The 23,459-nt window shown below is 41.0% G+C and overlaps 1 protein-coding gene across 4 annotated transcripts in view; it reads right to left on the bottom strand.

Moving 5' to 3' along the window:
* Positions 1–23,459, bottom strand: part of CNTLN (centlein) — a 494,856-nt gene that overhangs the window by 323,033 nt on the left and 148,364 nt on the right. For all 4 annotated transcript variants that reach the window (XM_073552475.1, XM_073552478.1, XM_073552476.1 and 1 more), the window contains exons 8-9: positions 17,113–17,275; positions 16,675–16,851 (exon numbers count right to left, since the gene is read on the bottom strand). In XM_073552475.1, the coding sequence (XP_073408576.1) occupies positions 16,675–16,851; positions 17,113–17,275 (340 nt within the window). The remainder of the gene's footprint in view (positions 1–16,674; positions 16,852–17,112; positions 17,276–23,459) is intronic.

Raw genomic sequence — 23,459 nt, 5'->3', positions numbered from 1 at the left:
AACCTCTTCCAGAGTGCTCTGGACCTCAGACTTGGCCGAAGGTTCACCTTCCAACAAGACAATGACCTCTAAGCACACAGCTAAAATAACAAAGGAGTGGCTTCAGAACAACTCTGTGACCATTCTTGACTGGCCCAGCCCAGACCTAAACCCAATTGAGCATCTCTGGAGAGACCTGAAAATGGCTGTCCACCAACGTTCACAATCTAACCTGATGGAACTGGAGAGGATCTGCAAGGAAGAATGGCAGAGGATCCCCGAATCCACGTGTGAAAAACTTGTTGCATAATTCCCAAGAATGCTTATGGCTATACTAGGCAATACTAGCTCAAAAAGGTGCTTCTACTCAATATTGAGCCAAGGGTCTGAATATTTATGACAATGTGATATTTCAGTTTTTCTTTTTTAATAAATTTGCAAAAATTTCTACATTTCTGTTTTTTGTCAGTCAAGATGGGGTGCAGAGTGTACATTAATGAGAAAAAAATTAACTTTTTTGAATTTACCAAATGGCTGCAATGAAACAATGAGTGAAAAATGTAAATGGGTCTGAATACTTTCCGTACCCACTATACACGCCTTCAAAAGAAAAATTAAACAGGAGTAGTTCAAAGTATAGCTGTTAGCATGTAAGCACTGGTTATCTGTATCAAAACTTAAATGGGTTTTCCACTTTAACGGTAAGTTCACACAAGGCATTTCTTCAGCGTTTTATTCAGCAGGAAAACCGGATCTCTTGGCAGGAAAGAAGCTACAGGAAAAAAAAGCATGTTTCCCTTGATTTTTCTTGCGTTTTTTTTTCTGCGTTTTTGTGCTGTTTTTGCATACTAAGTTTGTCTCTTGTGCATGCTGATAAAGTTTAGTGTTGAAAAAAAAGTCCAATTCTATGGATTCAGGTTTGGGCACAAAAAACGTAGCAAAACCTGATACTTTTTGGTGCGTTTTTTTTTAGCACCCATTCATTTCAATGGGTGAAAAACCAAGCTGTTTCCATGAGATTTCAGAAATCTCAAAGACTTTGCTGGTACTGTAAAAAGCAGCTGAAAATCTGCATTAAAAACGCATTAAAAAAATGCGTGGTGTGAACTTAGCCTAAACATACCAGATCCCAAATGCTTTTAGGCCTGTAAACTATTAAAGCAAGATGATACTCAACCTCTATAGCTCAAGAACTCCACCACTGTTCTGGTCACATCAACAATATGCATCAATGCTGCAGTCAATAGCTGAGCTCTGCAGTGTTCCATCAACATATCAATGATCGGCTGCAGAGGTGATGCGCGATTTCACAGCTGCAGCAAAAGCACAGAGCAGCAGAGAGTCCTTGCTGGTAAGGTGGAAGGCAAGTACCATCTGTCTCTTTTAATTTTACATGCCTGAAAGAATTTGGAATCCAATTTGCTGAAAGTGGAAAACCCCGTTAATTAAGGCAGTCCATAAAAACAAACGCAAAGGCCATGATAATTCACAATGTGCAGTTTTTTGTTTTTTTTTAATGTCACTTTTGATTTTTTATGGACTCATTCACTACTGTATTTTTGTGCCAAAGTCATTAAAATGTTGCATGCAGTTTTATCTTCAACCTTTTTTGCAACTTTTAAGCACAGAATCGTATGTTTTGCAAAATACGTGCCCCCTATTTTAGATACTGAATATATGTTTTGAAAAAAAAAAATTCACATTCAGCAGGCATGTGCCACTAATGGAGCCTGCGTTGTAGCATGTTCGCATCTATAATATCCATGTAATTATTTTATTTGTTGACTAGCTGAGGAGCCCGGCGTTGCCCGGGCATAGTAACTGTGGTTAGTTATAACAAATTATAATGATTATCCTCCATGCCATAGTCCCGTACCCATATACCTATCATACATATTCGCCATCCCATAGTCCTGTGCAAATATACCCATCATACATATCCTCCATCCCATAGTCCCGTGCCCATATACCCATCATACATATCCTCCATCCCATCGTCCTGTGCCCATATATCAATCATACATATGCGCCATCCCATAGTCCAGTGGCCATATACCCATCACACATCCTCCATCCCATAGTCCCTTGCCCATATACCCATCATACATATCCTCCATCCCATAGTCCCGTGCCCATATACCCATCATACATATCCTCCATCCCATAGTCCTGTGCCCATATATCAATCATACATATGCGCCATCCCATAGTCCAGTGGCCATATACCCATCACACATCCTCCATCCCATAGTCCCTTGCCCATATACCCATCATACATATCCTCCATCCCATAGTCCCATGCCCATATACCCATCATACATATCCTCCATCCCATAGTCCTGTGCCCATATATCAATCATACATATGCGCCATCCCATAGTCCAGTGGCCATATACCCATCACACATCCTCCATCCCATAGTCCCTTGCCCATATACCCATTATGACATCATTGTCACCATGGCAACCATTATGACATAACCGTCACTATTGCAACCTATTATGACATCATTGTCACCATGGCAACCATGATGACATCATGATGAGGAGCGGGGATTGATACACACATGCATACATACACACACACACTCGTTTTTATATATTTTGGTGATATACATGTATTTAGAAATGAAATTCTCAAAATGATCCGATAAAAACTACAGCGCAGGCGTTGCCGGCGCCATTTTGCTAGAGGAAAAAAATTGTCTCCACCAAGATGGCACCGGTGGCGCTTGCACAGTGGCATCTATCGGCAATCCGATAGATGCTACTGCACAGGCGCGGCCAGCGCAATTTTTTGAGAGATAATTTTTTTTCCAAATACATGCAGATCACCAAATAAAATAATTACATGGACATTATACAGGCGATCATGCTACCCGCACAGGCACCACCGCCGCCGCCGCCAACCTGCTGAATGTAAGTTATAAGAAAAAAAAAAACGTTACATTCAGTGTGTAAAATAGGGGGCAGGTCACTGAAGGATCAGTGACCTGTCATAAGCCATACAGATAAATATGTAGGCAGAGCACTACATGAAGACCCCCACAGGCCACCCGAAGCACAAGAATATCAATAACTTAAAACTGAAAATAATGATTAAACAACAACCACAAGACGGATTTCATCAACCAAGGTATCATTTTAACCAGTATAACGGCGCCAACCTGACACTGTGTGTAGGTTACTATGCACAATCCTGCAGATACTCCTTCCCTTTAATGATTGCTTATAAAAGTAAATAAAAATGAGTGTGTTAGGTGAGTGGCCGGTTCACTAAAGCGAATATAAAGAAGAAAAAAACAATACTATTTGAGTTGGCATGCCAACCCAAACCTACAAAACAATAACAAAATAAGTGGGTCCATATAAAATTGATATACAATTTTTTTTATATTTTTGCTTGATCTTTTATCTTTACCTTCCACCTCTTTAGTAGAAGGCACTTGAGTTATATTAAAGCTAACCTGTCATCATGGTATTGCTACCCTATCTAATGACATGCAAGTAAAGAGCCTTTAATCCTGACTAAATTAATAGATTGCTTGAAAAGTTATATTTTGATGTCTTAGAGAAATCCATCTTTGAAGTTTTAGTTTCAAGTGCAGGGGGAGGGCACTGCACTACCAGCTCTAATGCCTCTCTCTCTTTTCCTCGCTCGCAGTTGGCCTCTGACGAACAGGTCACCACTCTTATTAGTGACATACCTCCGCCACCTGAAATTTTGCTTAGGTGACATCACTGCCTTGGCGCATGTGCAGTACATTCCTGAGGACATTGTGAGAGCCGGCCTATTGATCTGCTCATGTATTGCTCCCTCTGAGATAACCATATGGTAATTAGGACACCTGCACAAATTCTCAGGTGGAGGAGCAGGTCACCGAGACAAGAGTGACCCATCCATTGGAGATCGGAGAATGGCAGTCAGCGCGTAAATAGGGAGACAGCCAGGAGAACTGGAATCGCAGTGACTGCCCAAACACTGGTAGTAAAACTTTCTCTAAGAAGTCAAAATAAAATTCTACAAGCACAATATGGATTTGATAATAATTAAAGGCTAATTTCTCCCATACCATTAATTAGGGTTGTAATATACTGATGACCGGTCTCCTAAAATAAAATCTTCATAAACGAGAAAAAAAAATGAAAGAAAATCAAGGAGGTGGGGGGGGGGGTTGGGGAAAAAATCTTCACAAAAGGGCACATATATAGATAAGTTTGCAGACATCGCAATAATACACAGCAGTATGATGTCACCTCCCATTAGAGGACATCAACCTTTAACCTTGCAGTGTTCCATGCTGCGTCTTCAAACATGTCACTTTAAACGGGTATAGAAAGCTTTAAACAAAGGTTAAATCACAATGGGTCATGAAAATGTCAGGATCGCAGTTAAAGAATATTCCTGATGTCACCTACGAGCTACCTAGGAGCTGTCGAGTAGACACCGAGCGCTGGAGCCGTATTCCAGGGATCATCCTCCCCATACAGAAAAATCTCCATCATACTCAGACAAATACTCTAAAGTGTGGTTTTCAATCTGCTAACTATGCATTCCATAATAGCCGGTAATTATTAAAAACTGACAAGGAAGCTACGCCACCTGTGTTTATATGGAGCCAGGTAATGAAAAAACAACAACACTGTCATCACCTCTCAATTCCTGATTGCATTATCAAAACTGTAGCAGAGTTTGGCATCTGGGTGTGACCTTGTTAACTGCTAGGGTAATTAAGTTTATTCAGTGGGGAAAAAGGATGATAAATTATTAGAAAGAAGATTTTGTTCACATTTTATTAAATTGGCCTGTCAAAGGGTCGGCCAAATTACCAAGGGCCTCGTTTATTGGAGACCAGCCATATTGCCACATCTGTTACAATTATTTATAATTTCAGCAGTTGAAAACCAACTGAGTTAGGCATCCGCCATGTAAAGTAATTTACAAATTATCTGATGAGGGAGTGTTTTAGCTTTTCCCTCATTTCTAGCCAGCAGAAAGCCACGCTGTAATTACAGAACACGATTAGGTTCTTTAGGGAACTTAACTTGCACTCGTAGCCATAGTAAGATGCAGCAAGAACATATGGAGGAGCTTGTGCTTCAACTCCCTGAAGCTCGTGACCCGCCTGCCGCTGAGCCCTCGAGTTGAATTTGAATGAGAGTGCCATGGCTAATGTTCTACACATGCACCATTTATGCCACAAAACAAATCGGATCACTGTTAATTATGAAGCCGCTATAATCAGGCCTTCACATCTGTGTAATGTGAGGCGCAGTAGGCTGGCTTCCAGTAATGTATGACTACCTTTGGGGTCACAAATTGTGAGCCATATTGCCTCGGTTGTAGTTTACTGAAATCAAAGCAACTCCTCTGATACAAGTCCAAAACAGGGAATTTTTTTATCCAGCTGTTTTTCCCTCTCTATTATTTTTTTTTTTTTTCCAATTTTAATTCTGTCTTTTGGAACAAGAGCTTTTCGTTATCAGCTATTGACCAGGGTAGTTAAAACATATGGCACCGGTTCATTAATGAACACGAGCGCTCTAATTTAATGAATCCGCTTGAGCCATAAAAATCAGATTAGGTTTATGCCTGTCATCTCGGTTCTTTTTTTTTTACTCTCTACTGTTATGTGAATCGAGCGTATTGAACTTAAATGTACTTGTCTGTGCTTCTGCAGAAGAAAAAAAAAAAGCCGTAACATCGTCTCCCAAATAATGTATTAGCCCCTTTTGTGCAAACTGCGAGCAGGTGAAAAAACATCCACCGGCAGCCGCCTTTTATTGCCGTTATTATGGCATTAATTGAAGCTGGGTCTAACATTTATCTTTTAGAGAACACAACCTGGCAACCACCCTCTCAAAAACACTTTATTCAATGAAAAATCTTCCTTATAGAAAAGCAGCGAAATATGTTGCACCCAGATGGCAAACCAGCTACAGTTTAATTAATCCACCTTAAGTCATTGAGTGTTCAGTATGGGTAATAACATTTTGAATAATTGCATCCCAAAAAAAAAAAAAATGCTCTGCATTTCATTAACGAAACAAAGCAGAACCTCGGCAAAGTGGGCAGGTAAACTTCTGTATAATTACCCTGTTGTGTGGCAGCAGCTCATACGCATAGGCTGCGATCCCGCTATATGTAGATGAGGCTTATAGCAGAAACACAGAAACTAAACTACTGGATAGATTCACAATATAGCCCAGAAGCCAGAGAGAATCTATGTATTATGCCCCTAGCAGGAAAGCACAACCGTGATGGGCTCACATTCGGACCTCATGCTGCGCAGCAGTTTGTTAAATTATTGTCTGGGTAACTGACTTATTATTACAATTTTACCTAATTATTTTTATTATGACTTATTTATTAGGTTGTAGAGAAGTAGCTTTCTGCTAAAATCAATGAGCAGCAGGAATTTACTTCAAAACTGCCGAAAAAAATATCTTTGCGGGATGAGCTATAATTGTGTGCAAGTACGGTAAGTGTTTATGGATAGAAGTGACTATCACATAACTACTATGAAAAAATGAAATAAAAAAATAAAAAATCAACGGCCTATACTTACATACTTGTTCACACATTGCTTTCCGCAACAAATATCCACACGGGAGTCTGCAGTGACAGGGTCACTCCACATCGTACATATTGTTGTCAAATTCGCTGTGGACTAGGCGGGTCATTAAAAAAAAAATACTCATCTCCATTGGTGATGCCTCTTCTCCTTTCCCGGCTTCCATGCCGGTCTCTTTGCATCCCTACTGTGGTGACGTTTCGTCCTATGTGAGGGCTACAGCCTCTAATTCGTTGTAGCATCATATAGGAAAAAAAGACTGCCTAAGTGATAGAAACGCTGGCCCTGCTGGTATCCTGTATTAGTAATATCCATCAGAAGCAAACGTGCCCATAGCAACCATGGTGCACATTGAAGGTACAAAGCAACGTTCCAATCAGCAGTACAGTTTTAATGGCGAATATTAGGACATTCACCCTTGCTAAGTGTCACACCGCTTATTGATGAAGGGACATAAGAACGTGGACAAAAAGTGTGCTACGGTCACTTCATGTCATATCACGCCCAAGTCAGTAGGAAAAAAAACATCACCACAGGAGATATGCACAAAGACCGACTAGGAAACCCAATAGGAAGAGAGTAATCACTAGTGGAGATTGTGTTTTTTGTTTTAATATACTGTACATTATCCTTCACTTGCAGGTGATTTGCAGCAAGGTACGCAAAGAAACCGGCTTAATTCTTGATTTGCAGGTGATTTGCAGCAAGGTACGCAAAGAAACCGGCTTAATTCTTGATTTGCTGGTGATTTGCAGCAAGGTACGCAAAGAAACAGGCTTAACTGAAGATTTTCACTTGTGGGGAAGTTCTGCAATAAATCAGAATTTTATTGTAATTTTAATGTAGAAAGACTAGCTCTGATGGAAAAAAAAAATCAATTTAAGTAAAAATTTAAGAGAGTAAAAAAAACCATTGGCTCCAATGTTAAAATAACGAATCCTGCAGAGATCAGTTAGTGAATAACGGACTAAAAAGCGGTGTCACCATAACTTTTTTCCTAATGGATCATTACTGGACATGTGAACACAGCCTAACCATGCAAATCTCAGAACAATTTAGCAGTTAGCGGGGAGGGAAAGGGGAAGAGGTGGAAAAAAAGAACGGAAAAGGGGCTCTCAAGTTTTGAAAAAGTTATTCATTAAAACTTCCATAGAGGAATTAAAATAAGTAAAAACACTGAATCCTTGTTCAATCTTTGAGTATGATACCAACGTGCTGAAAGGTAAGAATGTTAAAAAAAAAAAATAGAAGGGTTAATCGGCAAAAATAAACTAAGTGATCAAAAGAGAAGTCTAAATCACATCAATATTTAGTTTTAACATTAGAGATGAGGGGATTTTTTGAAATTCGGCTTTGCTGAGCATTCCCCCAAGAATTAGATTTGCGGCAAACAAAAAGGGAACTTACATTAGTGGCATCACACCAAAGTTGAAATAAAACGAGGAGTGGTGCTTTAAATCACTATTACTCTGCAGCATTTTTTCTATACCTGTCTGAAACTTTTGCAGAGTATTGTATATTTGTGATGATATGTAATACTTAAAGTCAGCACTGACTCCCAGAGGGGTTTCAGACTACTTTATCTGTAGGAGATTATTACTGGAGAACTACTTGGCCTGCTGCCAGGTAGTTTAGCCACGCTCCCTCACCCCAACTAATTGGCAGCTTTCTGTGCACACAGAGAACTACCAATCAGTGGTGTGGGCGGGGTTATACAGAGCTCAGCATTCAGAGAGCTGCTAGATCTGCAGGAGGTAAAAACAGTTTTTAATCAAAACTGTAGCACCCGGTAAATTAAGTGATACATCGCTATAATTTCAGTCTCTGCCCCTACATCATGATGCTTTCAGATGGGGTATCAAAAACCTTATGACAGATTCCCTTTAATATTTTCAATGGATCTATAAAAAAAAATAGGGTGCCAGATTGTGTCCATATGGCATCAGATTAAAAGAATGTAAATACAGATGTAACAATTGATCAAATACCGATGCATCCTTTTTGATTATGTGTCTGTATTGCAGATCACCAACAACGATGTATAAAACTACGTTTGCGTGAATGTTGGCTAAGGAAGCACACTGATAGCATCCTATCAAACACTGATAAAAATATGATGGAAATCAAAATTATGTAAATGCGTTCGTATTTTTTCAACCACGACAAAAAAAAAAAGTCCGAAGGAGACCTAAAGACTCAGTCAGGCTAGGTTCACTTTGCAGATGGCCGAGCTGCGGACTTCCTCCGTGAAGCTCCGCCCACTGCCACAAATCCTCCGGTCAGCTCCGCCTACGTCTGCATGCGGCTTGCGTACCTATATTTAACATTGGGTACACAGGACGTGCGAATGTATGCGTATGCCTCCGCATGCTTTGTTTTGACAATGCGGCGACCCACATCGAACGCAACATGTTGTAATTTGATGCGGTTGTCAAATTACAATTTACAATTTACACACAGATGAATATCTGGGTTTTTTTTTTTTCTTTTAAACAATTTTGTAAAGCATGAAAAGTTATGAAGATATGCAAATCCCTTTATTAAGGGATTTACATTCATGCCTGTAAAAAAAAAGGTATGTAAGTGGTTTCCAAACCTCTGCTTTTCATAAAGCTATTTGCCTTCCTTCATCTGCACTAATATTACAACGTACGTATGTGGAGTACTGATGCTGGCAGTGAAAGGGGTAGATACAGTCTCCTCTGAGTGTTGTACTTATCAGAACAATCTCCTCCAAAAGGCTTACCCCAGAGTTAGTGAGACACAGGTGCTGAGCTGACCACCCTATTACTTCCATCATCATCAGGTCGTTCTGATATCAAAGCAGCTGAAGGCAGTCAATTAGACTGCGGAAAGCACTTACAAGCATTTTTTTTGCTAAGTTTCATAGTTTTCGGAATTGGACAAAATTACATATAAAAAAACAAAGTTTACTTCCATTTAAATGAAAGTAGGCAATCTTTTTAAATGGGAAATACTGACGGATTTTCACTAGTGTTTCAGATTTTCAGAGATGGGTCAGTGTTTTATCAGTTTTTATAAAATAAATAAACTGATAAAAGTTGTCTTCTATCAAACCGTGAAAAACAATTATCACTAGGATGCACTTATGATGGTATCCATATGCTGCCTAAATTTTTTAGGAACCCAGAGGGGGAGATTCATCATTCACTTTTACACCAGTATTCTGGAAAAAAAAGCTGTGAAAAGTCGGATAATTTTGGTGTAAAAATTTTTGTGGTAAAATTTTGTTGTCTTTTGGCATTCTCATGCCATTCTTGCCCAACTCTGACAAAGTGGGCAGACCTGGTTTGGGACAGAGGTGGGGTGACCGCCGCTCGTCTATTCACGATTTGTGGAGAGGTGTAAGCCTCTACATGAATTAGGAGCACCTTACTCCTGCATATCTTCTCATCAAAACTGGCGTAAAAAATGCCAGTTTATAAAAATTCGGGCCCATTGTCGAGTCTGATCAAAAGTAGACATGTTTTATCTTTTTCTAAAGAAGCACTGCCATCAAAGTTTGTACCTCCCAATATATTACAATCATCATAGCATGCAACACTGTGAAATTACAATTGCTCATTTTGCCTTTCGACCCAGCTAATTCATCTTTTTCCTCTGCTTTATGTAGAAACAGGAAGTCTCTTTTCCCTGCAGAAATCATTCCGCTCTTCAACTCCTGACGCAGCTGCCCCGCTCCTCCTCCCGCCTGCCAGGGACTTTTGCAGTGACTCATAACTCATACAGGGAAAAGTGACCTCATGTTTCTACCTAGATTAGAAGTATTCAGCCAGTTTTAATCATATGATGTCATAATGGAGACACAAGAATTAACTTGGTAGAAAGGCAAAATGAGCAATTGTAAGTACACAGTGTAATGCAATATGATGACTGCAATATATTAAGATAAACACTTTCATGGGAGGAGGGTATCTTTAAGATCAGAGAAATCTGCTTCTTTCTCCTAGATTGTTCTTTAACTCTCAATTTACAGTAAAATCTTTAAAATCAGTCAACCAAAACAGATTTTTCCATTACGGAGATAGAAGATGATAGTTGATGCTTTAAATTTCTGGTTAGGATGAGGTCACATGGGCCATAAAAAACGTGACAATTTTGTCAAGGCAAAGGTTAGTGACATACGAAGACATGGAAACTTTGTAGGGTGGCCCCCAATTTTCCCAGGTACGGATGAACAGAAAAAGATACTTTAAAAAAAAAAAGAAAACTTTACAGAACAAGAATAGCTCATGGGTATATGTAGACAAAACATATTTGTACACACACACTGCATAGTATTGATTAAGTTCTGAGTTGCAACTTGCTGGGCTTCCTACTGATCGACCCTTTGAACATATCAGTAGCCATTTCTCACTGAGGCCAATTCCTACGAATAGCCAATTCCTGAATAACCGGAGAGAGTTTATAAGAATGTTTTAATAGTTGCAACAGAATTTTATATCAGGAGAAAGCATACACCTGTCAGATCTTCCATTACAAATAAAAATATTCAGTTCAAGTTAATTACACTGCTTCCGTGGATGCCTGGACTACTAAACCGGCCTTTGATGTCAGCAGGTACATGTACAAACTTAAGATACAAGACAGCTAGACACTGACTGCATTTGTTCAGTAAACATTATCAAATATTTATTAATCACGCAGATAAAATTTATATTCCGGAGAATACATTTCAAAATTAACGTCTCATAATATGATATATGCAGTTTTGCAAATTAATGATGATTATATAAATTAATTATACCTCTAAAATGGTAATAATTGTGAGATCTATATTTTAAAAGCTTGCAAGATCATTTTAGGTTATGAGCTTAAATGAAAATAGCTATATTATCCATAATAGATCTATTCTCCACTGAAAAATCAAATCACAATAGTGTGTAATTCAGGGGCAGATAGACTATTGGTGCAACCTATGCAGCCGAACAGGGATCCAAGAGGTAAAGGGGCCACATCTACCTCCAAAGCAGCACATAGAGGGGTGCTGTAACGGAAGAATTGCATGCAAGGAAAAATAAACACAAGAGAACTTCATTTTTGTTGACTTCAATGACATTTGGCCAAATTATTTTCCATCATGTTAACTTTGTTCTCTGATGGTCAGAATAATATAGTATGCTGCCACCCGTTATAACTCAATGAAGGTACATAAAAAATTAGATATTAGTGGTGATTGGAACGCTTTGTGCAAACCCGGTCCAGGTCAGTGATCACTGAATGTGGACGCAAGCTGCGCACATTTCCTGAGCTTCCACGACACGGCGTTTGAGCCGCTGGCCTGGTGTGACGTTATCTGTGCGGCAGACAAGTGACATCTCTCAAGTCTGAGTAATCATAAGCCGAACGGCGTGGGTTCCCCTTATTTTTGCTGACCATCCAGACAAAACTCATAGCTAGAGGCCGCAACTCTCAGATGTCAGATTCAGCAAGGCTAGTTATTAAGAATAGAGTGGTCCCCACGGTGTTTTTTTAATTATTTTTCCGTATTTTTCGAATTATAAGACGCTCCGGATTATAAGACGCACCCCAAATTTTGAGGAGAAAAATAGGAAAAAAAAATGTTTTTTTTAATAAAATGGTGGTACGTCTTGTAATCCATGCGTCTTATTGCTTACCGGGGGTGGTGGCTGTGGCGAAGCGGGGTCTCAGGGTCGCTGCTGGAGGAGGCAGGAGTGGAGCGATGCTGCAGGCTGGGAGGAGGGGGGTGTCCGATGTGCAGTGCGCCGCTGCAGGTGTCTGGCACTACGGGTGTGTCCGGCGCTGCGGGGGGCTCTGCCGACATTTTGTTAAAGGCCAGAGCCCATGCAGTTCCGGGGTTTCCTGTGCGGTGGACTTTGGGAAAATGGCCGCCGGGGAGGTGGCCCATGTGCAGATGGAGATCGTGACACCAAGATCTCGGGAGATGAGATTTCAGGTAAAGTTTATAACTCTGATCACAGCTGCGCACTCCCGCTGTCTTTTGACAACATGGGAACCGCGAATCTCTGACTGGCGGGGACGATTTCACCGCCGATCAGAAGCGGTGTTTACCACGCTGCCATGCACATGACAACACAACAAACACCGGTGTTCAGCAAGCCAAACCCAAACAGTAACACGAACTTCCTGGTACGGACGTCGAACTTTACTGTTCAGGCTCGCCCATCTCTACTGCCTATATTAAAAATAGAAAGAAAACTGCTCAGGTGAAATAGTTGTGCTACGAGACCTTAAGCAATGACAGTCTCAGTGACCACAAACAACTGTTGTAAGAACGTAGTGAAAAAAATTCAGCACCAAGAGGTTACACTCCAACGAACTTTATTCCAAAATCTTCATATAAAAGCATAGGCAACCGACAATAGAAAAAATGGCAGAAATTGCAGAGGTCCCAGACACCGGTTTACGTATTTCAGGGCCAAATATGCCCCTTAGTCAAAAGTTATATGAAGATTCTGGAATAAAGTTCGTTGGAGTGTAACCTCTTGGTGCTGGATTTTTGCACCACTTGTTAGATTTTCCTGGGATGGCAGCCATGCAAAAAGTGGACAGGTGAGATGAAAAAGACTTTCATTTATTTACCTGTTGTAAGAACTTTGAATCTTTTGACACCCCCCTCTGAACTCGGAAATACATATGCCTCCATCAGTATCATAAAATAAAATGCTCAGTCCTTTGCATTCTCAGGTTTCAAAAACAAGCAGGTAGCCACATTTTCATGGTACGGTTGTATAGGAAAATGCTACGCTTAGAGACTAATTGTCCTCAGATAAAGCCTAAACAAAAATGAAAACTAAGCACTACTACTTGAAAGAATACAATTACATTAAGCACAAACTGTATCTGAAAATTGAGTGGCGACACTTCGATACATTCACACGAGTGTGAAAAAAAAATCGTTCAGAGTTTCAGCCAAAAAACTAGGACAATTATTTTCTCACTTGAAATCAGTATACAATCCGTGTGCAGTCTGTATACAATCAGTTTTTTACAGCAGTTATTAATCATTTACAGGACCATTTACAGTTTCCTTTGTTACAGAATTGCAATGTATCCGTACAAATCGGATGCTCTATTCTGGCTCCGTATGGCGGTCCGATTTTTTTTAACTTACCCATAGACTTGAGTGGGAGAGCATTATCAGATGTACACAAGTAACTAAGACATGCTGCAATTTTTTTTACACGCAGCGAAAAAAAATCGTTAATCTACACCGCCCCATTGAATAACATTGGTCCGAGTGTTGTCCATTTTTATGCATACATGATTTTTTTACGGATACGCAGTCAGCAAAAATACAGACATGTGAACAGTCCCATAAGCCATAGATCCAACTAGTACATGAAAAATGGACTTCTGAATAAGGCCTAAGTGCCACAAAATCACATCTGATAAAATAAAGATAAAGCAACCAAGCCCGTTAATATGAGGATTTGCACCCTAAATTCCAATCACTCAAACATTAGCTAACTTTACATTACACAGAAAAGAAAAATTACAACTGTCAATAAATAGGCGCTTCCACTAACTGGTTTATTAATTGTGTGTATCTGTGCATGTAATGTAGTGTGAATGTTAATATACTCACCTACCGAGGCTCTCTCCGGTGTCCAGCCCTGCTCAGCTCCTCTTCTCAGTGATGTCACCGCAATTCCGATTAGCCGGCTCACTCTATGCGTGAGCCAGAAGTCTCTTTTATAACGTAAGTCTATGGAGCCTTATTCTGACGCTCTATAGGATTTCATTGTAAAAGTGACTTCAAAGTCGTACAGAGCACAGTGTGGCCAGGACAGTCTGCAGAGAAGAGGAGCAGGACGGCCCTGGACACTGGAGAGAGCAGAGGTAGGTGAGTATATTAATACTCTCACACTACATAACCTGCATATATACTGTACACACATTTAAGCAATTCGAAAGTTAGTGGGAGCGCTTCGCTAATGTTTTGTTTATCGCTTGTTTTATTTCTCAGGTCTTACACAGTAGAAGAAAAAACAAAAGTTGAAGATGTGTAAGCAAGCACAGGCGATATGCACGTGATTTGTCTACAACAATAAACGGCTAAATCTGCTAATAACATCTTGTAATACAGAGCACTTGGAGACGCCAAGGTAATCCTCGCTGACATTCTTTGTAGAGCTCTTGGGTTCTGTGATTTGCAGAAGCAAAGTTGGAGTACAGCTGTATTTGTACATTATGAAGAAAGTCTCACTCCTTGTTCTCGCTCTAATCCCAAATCAACGGTTTACTCTGGCACTGCCATTGTAAAAGATTTCCAAACAGAGGTTCACAGGCAATGTCAGAGGAAAACAGACAAAACAAATACGGAAAATAAATCCTCAAGTGATTCGGTAATTCCCATTCTGTGACTTCACACTAAACTCTATTTTAACAGGTGGCCATTATACAACATGATATCGAGAAGCTAGAGAGGAAATAGCTGTAATATGTACTGTATATGATGTGGTCACTACCCAACAATGCAATTGAACAAGCCGAAGAGATACCAATGCAGACCTAAAATACACTTTAAAGGACTCTACCAGCAGAGAATGATTGTTCAAAACCTTGTACAGGCGCACAATGCAACCTTGGCGTGGCCATATATTTAAGGGCACTTTCCAAACAACTTGTTTTCCATCTATCTCCACCCTTCTCTAGCTCTATGAAGCCAGAGCTGTCAATCAAAGAAGAGGAGATGGTGTGGATATAGAGGGAAAATATGTAAATGGGAAGGTGCACTTAAATGATTTGTCACAACAAGGGTAAACAGAGCGCTTGCACTTGGTTTCAACAGTCTTTTTGTACTGACAGTTAGGGTTCCGTCACACATAGCGACTCACCAGCGATCCCGACAACGATGTGAACTTGTCAGGATCGCTGGTGTGTCGCTACATGATCGCTGGTGAGCTGCCAAACAGGCAGCTTCACCAGCGATCAGGACAGCGATATGCGAGTAACAAGCGATGCACGTCACTTAGTTACCCACTGTGTACCGTAGTTACCAGCGCGCTGGTGCAGGGAGCTAGTAACCAAGGTATACTTTGGGTTTATAAGCGCTGCACGGCGTTATAAACCCGATGTGTGCCTTGGTTACCAGCTCCCTGCACCAGCGCGATGGTAACTAAGGTACACATCAGGTTTCTAAGCGCCGCACAGCGCTTAGAAACCCGATGTTTACCTTGGTTACCAGCTCCAGCTCGGTGATCGCTGGTCTCCCGCCTGCCACATGCAGTGATGCGTGCTGGCCAGCGGGAGACCAGCGATCAAAAAAAGTCCTGGCCATTCCAGGACGATCAGCGATACCCGGCAGGGGGGCCGGTCGCTGATAAGTGTCACACACAGCGATTCTTTAAAGGGGAATCTATCATCAGGTGACATCCCATCCGCATCACGTGACTACCGTAACCAGTCACCATATAAGCTGTACAGAACATGGGTACATGCCCTGCTATGTGTTACAGAAAATGAAAGATAGTAATGCAAAAAGGAAGTAAAGTACATACTAAGTTGTGTATTATTCAACACACAAATGGAAGAGGGACGCGAGGGCGACACACAGACTATTTGGCCTCCAGGGGTATTGTACACCATAATTAGTAAATACCTACAAATGCCATCATACCTACATTATAACAATATCGCACACTAAAGTGACAGTAGTCCCAAATCTCCAGCCCAATTTTGCATAGTCTGAAGCAAGAAGCCATTTTTCTACAATTTGTATGCAGGAAAAAATAAAAAGGCTCCTGAATTGAGGCCAAGAACTGTATAGAGGTCGATACTTTCATTTTTATTTCGGAGATGCTAAAGGTGTCTTATTTTATCATCTCTCGGTTCGAACTTATTGGGACTTGGAAGATAAATACGGAGAAGAAAAGGAGAGTGAAACATAAAATGCCGTTCAGAGCTACGTGACAGCCATTAAGGAATGAACAGCTAATGGACTTTACAGTCACCGTACAGACTATTCTTTAACGTGTGTGCCGTTTGCACAGTCAAGAGGTTAAAAGAAAAAGTCAATACTCACTATTGGAAAGACTGAACACATATCTTGTAATAATGCAGGTCTGGTGAACCACTCATAAAATATAAACACATTACAGTTCCTAATGCTGTACCTGAGGTTCTTGAGGTGACTTGGGTAATGCATTGAGGGCCTCTTGCAGGTTCACTTGCAGTTGACTAATATGCTGCTCCTTTTGATGTAGCTGCTCAGTAAGAGCAATATTACTTTGCCGCAGTTGGGTCTCACTGGACTTTGCTGTTTCATAACATGCATTCAAGTCATTATAAAGCTGACAGTGGGGAAACAGCAGTGATTAGTACACATAGGCATAAAGGGTTTCAGAAAAAAAAGAACATTTTACAAGCTACACTACAGTAGAGAAATTATTAGGTTTATGTATTTATGCTTATAGTGAACACTGGGAAAAAAAATATGGGTGGCTGTGGCTAGCACATGGCATTCTGGCTAACAATATTGGGGCTGGCACTGTATTGCAAGATGGTGATGGTTCAAACCTAATTTTAGTAATAGGGAAAAAAAGCCTACATACTTTTTGATATGAGATGGTGTCCGTGATGTGGGCATCTTCCTGATTCCTCAATACTTTTTGTGTGTCCATATTGAGCGTCTGCAGCTGCTGTATAAGTTCTGACTGCTGGGTGGCATGTTCATTGCCTTGTTTGTAAAGATTCTGAAGTTCTTGTAACTCCTTCCTGTTATCACAAACATGAACCCATGGAATGAAACAGAAATAAGAAGTGAATTCACAGCCACAGTACATACCTTCTCCAACCATAATGGTTCACCGTTCATACACCTTAACAATGTGTGTCATGACAGCAATTTCCTGCCCAAAACAACACATGAACAGTAAGCAGAAACATCTAGGTCATTTCTGACTTAAAAAACTAACTATTAAATATATTAAAACAGTAATAATAAAATATCCAAGAATACTTTCCACTAGTGTATTGGCGTCATTGTGAAAAGACATGCAGACATGAAAACACCATTGTAAATGGGTATATAGGGCTACTGACATTTAAAAGCTCTCTCCTCTGGCTTCTAGAATATCCCTAAGACCTCCCACCTTTGGTGTCCACATGTCTTGGTAAGACAATCCATTTGAAAAACCTTTCTAGTTAAATAAATGGTCTTAAATCCTTTGTCTGACAAGGTATTCTCAGAGTTGTAGCTCCACAACAGCTGGGTTGAAGACCAATATGCTCCATAGCAGGGGTCTACAACCTGTGGCTGGAAGCTGTCTAAATTAGAGCTTTAGCACCATGATTAGAAACAGCTATAAAGAGAAGATCTCCAGATAGCGACTTTTGTGAGTAGAACCATATAGAAGAGCAAATCTCGATGTGCATGTACTATCCTTTTGGGGATTTAAAGATAAATTAACTATAGTTATCTGTACATAGGATGATACTGCCAGTGAGAGCTGCTGTGAGAGTAGCGAATCAGGGGAAGGTGGGAACGCCTGGATGCAAGTATACTGCCTCAGTGTGGTTTCTTTGGGAAAGGTTTGTCTGTAATTACACCACAAATGGGGTCTTTGTGTGTTGGAACTTTGAGTGGAGTGGGAGCAAGATGTCATACTGCAAGGGCGGAAGGTCATGATGTGGTTCGCAACCCTCTCTCAGCGCTGAATGTGGCTCTCTAAGCAAAAAAGGTCGGGGACCACTGCTCTACAGCAACAACCCCTCCTAGGCTACACTCACAAAGGAGATGGGATTTCTTCTATCGTAAATGTGTCATAGGAGCTGAAAAATTAAAGTCAGGGTAGATACATCCCCACTGACTGTAATGACATCCATCGAGTTTCCATTTATCACTGGCATTTATTAATAGAGCCAGTAAAGCATATGTGGACAAAGTCTAAGATTTAAAATCATATTGTTTCCTTCCTGTATTTTCCAAAATGAAGAAGTATTAAATCTGCAAAGTTGCCAAGATTGTAAGTTATCCTCTATACTATGCTCTCCCTATCCGATTGCTAGAGGTCCAAATGTTGAGGCCTTCACCTATCCCAAGAACGAGGATCCACAGAGCACTATATGAATAAAGTAACAAATGTGCACCTCAGCTTCAGTTATGGTGTATGGGATTGATGAAAATAGCTAGCCCTCCATTCTTGGGTTCGTCAAGGGACCCAGTATCTATGGACAGTGGATGACTTACATAGTCCTTTAATATTACATGCTTTGCTTTTCACCTATCAGATTCATATAGAATCTATAATCAAATGAATACCAATTAATTTATCAAAAAGTAATCATTAAAACATCTTTCGCCTTCAGTTATCTGATGGTTAACACAGAAGATCATGCTCCACAGCTGCCTTTCCTAATGTAATCTGGGGCAGTAGGATGCATCCAAGCATTTGGAGACAACTGCCTTCTGTCAGTCAAGTTCATGAGCATGTACCCAGAGGGGCGCAACACTCAGATAGTCCGGCCCCTGTGCCCGCTTGGATGAGCACACAAGGATTAGGTAGTAATGCTTCATACTGGGGCAACATTGGCTACAAAACACATAATATGTGCCTTCTTTTGACGTGAAGGTTGCAAGTCATGGCAACATTCACTTTCATTATGGCATCATGGCTAAAATCGCTATTAACCACAGCCTAAATGACAAATGAAAGACACCATGGGATCTAGCAATACAGGCTCCTATAACTGCTTCTAACAAGTTCACTGTTGTACAGAAACGGATACTCAAAATACAGTAAGATGTGCAATTTAAAAAACAAGAATATGGTGCCTAGTGAGCCCTTTCCAGGATTTCCATATCATATGGCATACTTCAGCTATTTCTATCCCAACTGGCAGAAAATAATAAGTAAAAAGTAACGTTGGACTCAAGGGTCTTGAGCTGTACATGCAGGCATCACTGCCAAGGCAAGTGGTTGGCAACAGAAATGAGGATGTATGGCAAGTGGTCGCAAAAAATCAAAAAACAATTAAGAAAATAAGAAAAAAATAAAAGAATTGCAGTAATCTTCGGAGTAAAGGCCCCGGCACACTAAGCGACTTACCAGCGATCCCGACACCGATATCAAGGTGTCAGGATCGCTGGTAAGTCGCTATGTGATTGCTGGTGAGCTGTCACACAGACAGCTTCACCAGCGATCAGCACAGTGATGCCGAGCGTGCGGCATCGCTGGCCATCGCTGTAAATAAAAAAAATAAAAAATATAGTTATTCTCACCTTCCGACGTCCTGTTCAGCCATCCCACCTCTCTCCACGCTCCGGTCCCAGTGATCCTTTGCATGAATGACCGCGAGACTTTGTTATCCCTCGAGAACGTGACATCTCGCGGTCATTCATGCAAAGGATCACTGGGACCGGAGCGTGGAGAGAGGCAGGATGGCTGAACGGGACGTCGGAAGGTGAGAATAACTATATTTTTTATTTTTTTTATTATTTTTTACAGCTGATCGCTGGTCTCCCGCCTGTCACACGCAGCGATGCGTGCTGGCCAGCGGGAGACCAGCGACCAAAGAAATGTCCAGAGGTTTCTTCCAGCGATCAGCGATACCGGCAGGGGGGCCGCTCGCTGATCGCTGTCACACACAGCGATCTCGCTGGTGAGATCGCTGTTACGTCACAAAAGCTGTGACTCAGCAGCGATCTCGCTACCGAGAGCGCTTAGTGAGACGGGGCCTTTAGGTAGCTCCCATGCTCTAGCTTTTGTTAAGGCCCCGTCTCACTAAGCGATCTTGGTAGCGAGATCGCTGCTGAGTCACAACTTTTGTGACGTAACAGCGATCTCACCAGCGAGATCGCTGTGTGTGACAGCGATCAGCGAGCGGCCCCCCTGCCGGTATCGCTGATCACTGGAAGAAACCTCTGGACATTTCTTTGGTCGCTGGTCTCCCGCTGGCCAGCACGCATCGCTGCGTGTGACAGGCGGGAGACCAGCGATCAGCTGTAAAAAATAATAAAAAAAATAAAAAATATAGTTATTCTCACCTTCCGACGTCCCGTTCAGCCATCCTGCCTCTCTCCACGCTCCGGTCCCAGTGATCCTTTGCATGAATGACCGCGAGATGTCACGGTCTCGAGGGATAACAAAGTCTCGCGGTCATTCATGCAAAGGATCACTGGGACCGGAGCGTGGAGAGAGGCCGGATGGCTGAACAGGACGTCGGAAGGTGAGAATAACTATATTTTTTATTTTTTTTATTTACAGCGATGGCCAGCGATGCCGCACGCTCGGCATCACTGTGCTGATCGCTGGTGAAGCTGTCTGTGTGACAGCTCACCAGCAATCACATAGCGACTTACCAGCGATCCTGACACCTTGATATCGGTGTCGGGATCGCTGGTAAGTCGCTTAGTGTGACGGGGCCTTAAGTGACTGATCCTTCATTAACACCTTACCATCTCTCAAAAAAAAAATCACAGACAACCCATTTATAGTGGCTCAGTCAGATCTGCCATTTTACCCGGAATACAAATACTCAATGAGGAAAATCTTAGCTTAGGTATAACATAGACAGGTTTCCATGGTTAACGACAATGTAAATTCTGCCAGGAGGAGCTTTTGCATCTTGCTTCGTCCCGCCAACACATATAGATTAACAGTTTTTCTTATATAAGTGTGTATACAGTAAAGTTCTCAATCCCAATATGGCTATAACTTATTTTTCTTCCACACAAAATTGAAATGTAAAATAAAAATTAAATTCTCCAATCAATCTCTGTGTCTACCCCTTTCTCATCTACTGACCACCAAACAATAGAGACTAGGAGACTTGATGCTTCAATACACTTCTTAACATTGAAATTGCAACACCAAGAAGAAAAAGTTGTGGAGTTATGGAAATCACAGGATCAACAGACATGATAATGACATGCAAGTGATGGAAATATTGAAATAAAAACATCTCAGTATATTTCATGTAAAATATGAGCGCCACGTGCACAAATACATGTACTTATATGCCATACACCAGTGTTCACAGTAGAACTAGTAGCGTGTGGCGTGGCAATGTCATGTTAAAAGCCATGTAACCAGTGATACGACCATCTCTCCAATCAAATCAATGTAACGCCTAGTTTTAAGTGCATCTGGAATGAAGACTAGAGGGCTCCAGCTACCATATACAGTGAAGGAAACACTAAATTGTATAAATCATATAAATTTATTTGCATTTTGCAGTGAGAAATAAGCATTTTATCCCTCTTGCGAACAAGATTTAATACTTGGTGGCAAAATCATTGTTGGCAAGCACAGCAGTCAGACGTTTTTTGTAGCTGTTGATGAGGTTTGCTCATGTCAGGAGGAATGTACTTTGTTCATAGGAAAACTACTTTAAAGCTTATCTTGGTGCAGGACAAGATTGCAATCAAGACTGTACTGGAGTCTATCCACTTCAGTGATGAGTCTCGCTTTTGTCTTTGGCGAGATTAGTCTGGAGGCCACATGGGCAACACCATGAAGAAGCCTTCATGAAGACATGTTAAATCATTCTTGCTCCTGGAATTATGGTGTGGGGTAGCCTAATACAGTGAAGGAAATAATTATTTGATCTCTTGCTGATTTTGTAAGTTTTCCCAGTGACAAAGACATGAACAGTCTATAATTTTAAGGGTAGGTTAATTTTAACGTTGAGAGATAGAATATCAAAAATAAAATCCAGAAAATACATTGTATAAATTATATAAATTTATTTCAATTTTGCAGTGAGACATAAGTATTTTATCCCATATCAATCATTAAGAGTTCTGGCTCCTACAGACCAGTTAGACGCTCCGAATCAACTCGTTACCTGCATTAGAGACAGCTGTCTTACATAGTCAACTTTATAAAATACTCCTGTCCACAGACTCAATTAATCAGTCAGGCTCTAACCTCTACAACCTAGGCAAGACCAAAGAGCTTTCTAAGGATGTCAGGGACAAGATCATAGACCTGCACAAAGCTGGATTGGGCTACAAAACCATAGATAACGCTCTGGGTGAGGAGACAACTGTTGGTGCAATAGTAAGAAAATGTAAGAAATACAAAATGACTTTCAATCGACATTGATCTGAGGCACCATGCAAAATGTCATCTCGTGGGGTATCCTTGATCATGAGGAAGGTGAGAGATCTGCCTAAAACTACACAGGGGACACTTGTTAATGATATCAAGGCATCTGGGACCACATTCACCAAAAAAATAATTTTTAACACATTACGCCGATAAAGGTTTAAAATCCTGCAGTGGCCACAAGGTTCCTCCTGCTCACGAAGGAACATGTGCAGACCTGTCTGAAGTTTGCCAATGAACACCTGGATGATTCTGTGAGTGATTGGGAGAAGGTGCTGTGGTCATTTGAGACAAAAATTAAGCTCTTTGGCATTAACTCAACTCCCCGTGTTTGCAAGACGACAAATGCTGCCTATAACCCAAAGAACACTGTCATGCATGGAGGTGGAAACAATGTTTTGGGGGTGCTTCTCTGCTAAGGGCACAGGACTACTTCACCGCATCAGTGGGAAAATGGATGGGACCAAGTACCGTAAAATTCTGAGTGACAACCTCCTTCCCTCCGCCAGGACATTAAAAATGGGTCGTGGCTGGGTTTTCTAGCAAGACAATGACATAAAACATACAGCCAAGGCAACAAAGGAGTGGCTCAAAAATAAGCACATTAAGATCATGGAGTGGACTAGCCAGACTCCAGACCTTAATCCCATAGAAAACTTATGGAGGAAGTTGAAGCTCCGAGTTGCAAAGCGACAGCCTCAAAATCTTAATAATTTAGAGATGATCTGCAAAGAGGAGTGAGCCAAAAGTCCTCCTGACATGTGCGCAAACCACCTCATCAACTACAAAAAAAAATGTCTGACTGCTGTGCTTGCCAACAAGGGTTTTGCCACCAAATATTAAGTCTT

Source organism: Dendrobates tinctorius, unplaced genomic scaffold (assembly GCF_039654945.1).
Source record: "Dendrobates tinctorius isolate UK_male_01 unplaced genomic scaffold, ASM3965494v1 ptg000191l, whole genome shotgun sequence".
NCBI classification, from domain to species: Eukaryota; Metazoa; Chordata; class Amphibia; order Anura; family Dendrobatidae; genus Dendrobates; species Dendrobates tinctorius.
This window is presented reverse-complemented; position numbering and strand designations above follow the sequence as displayed.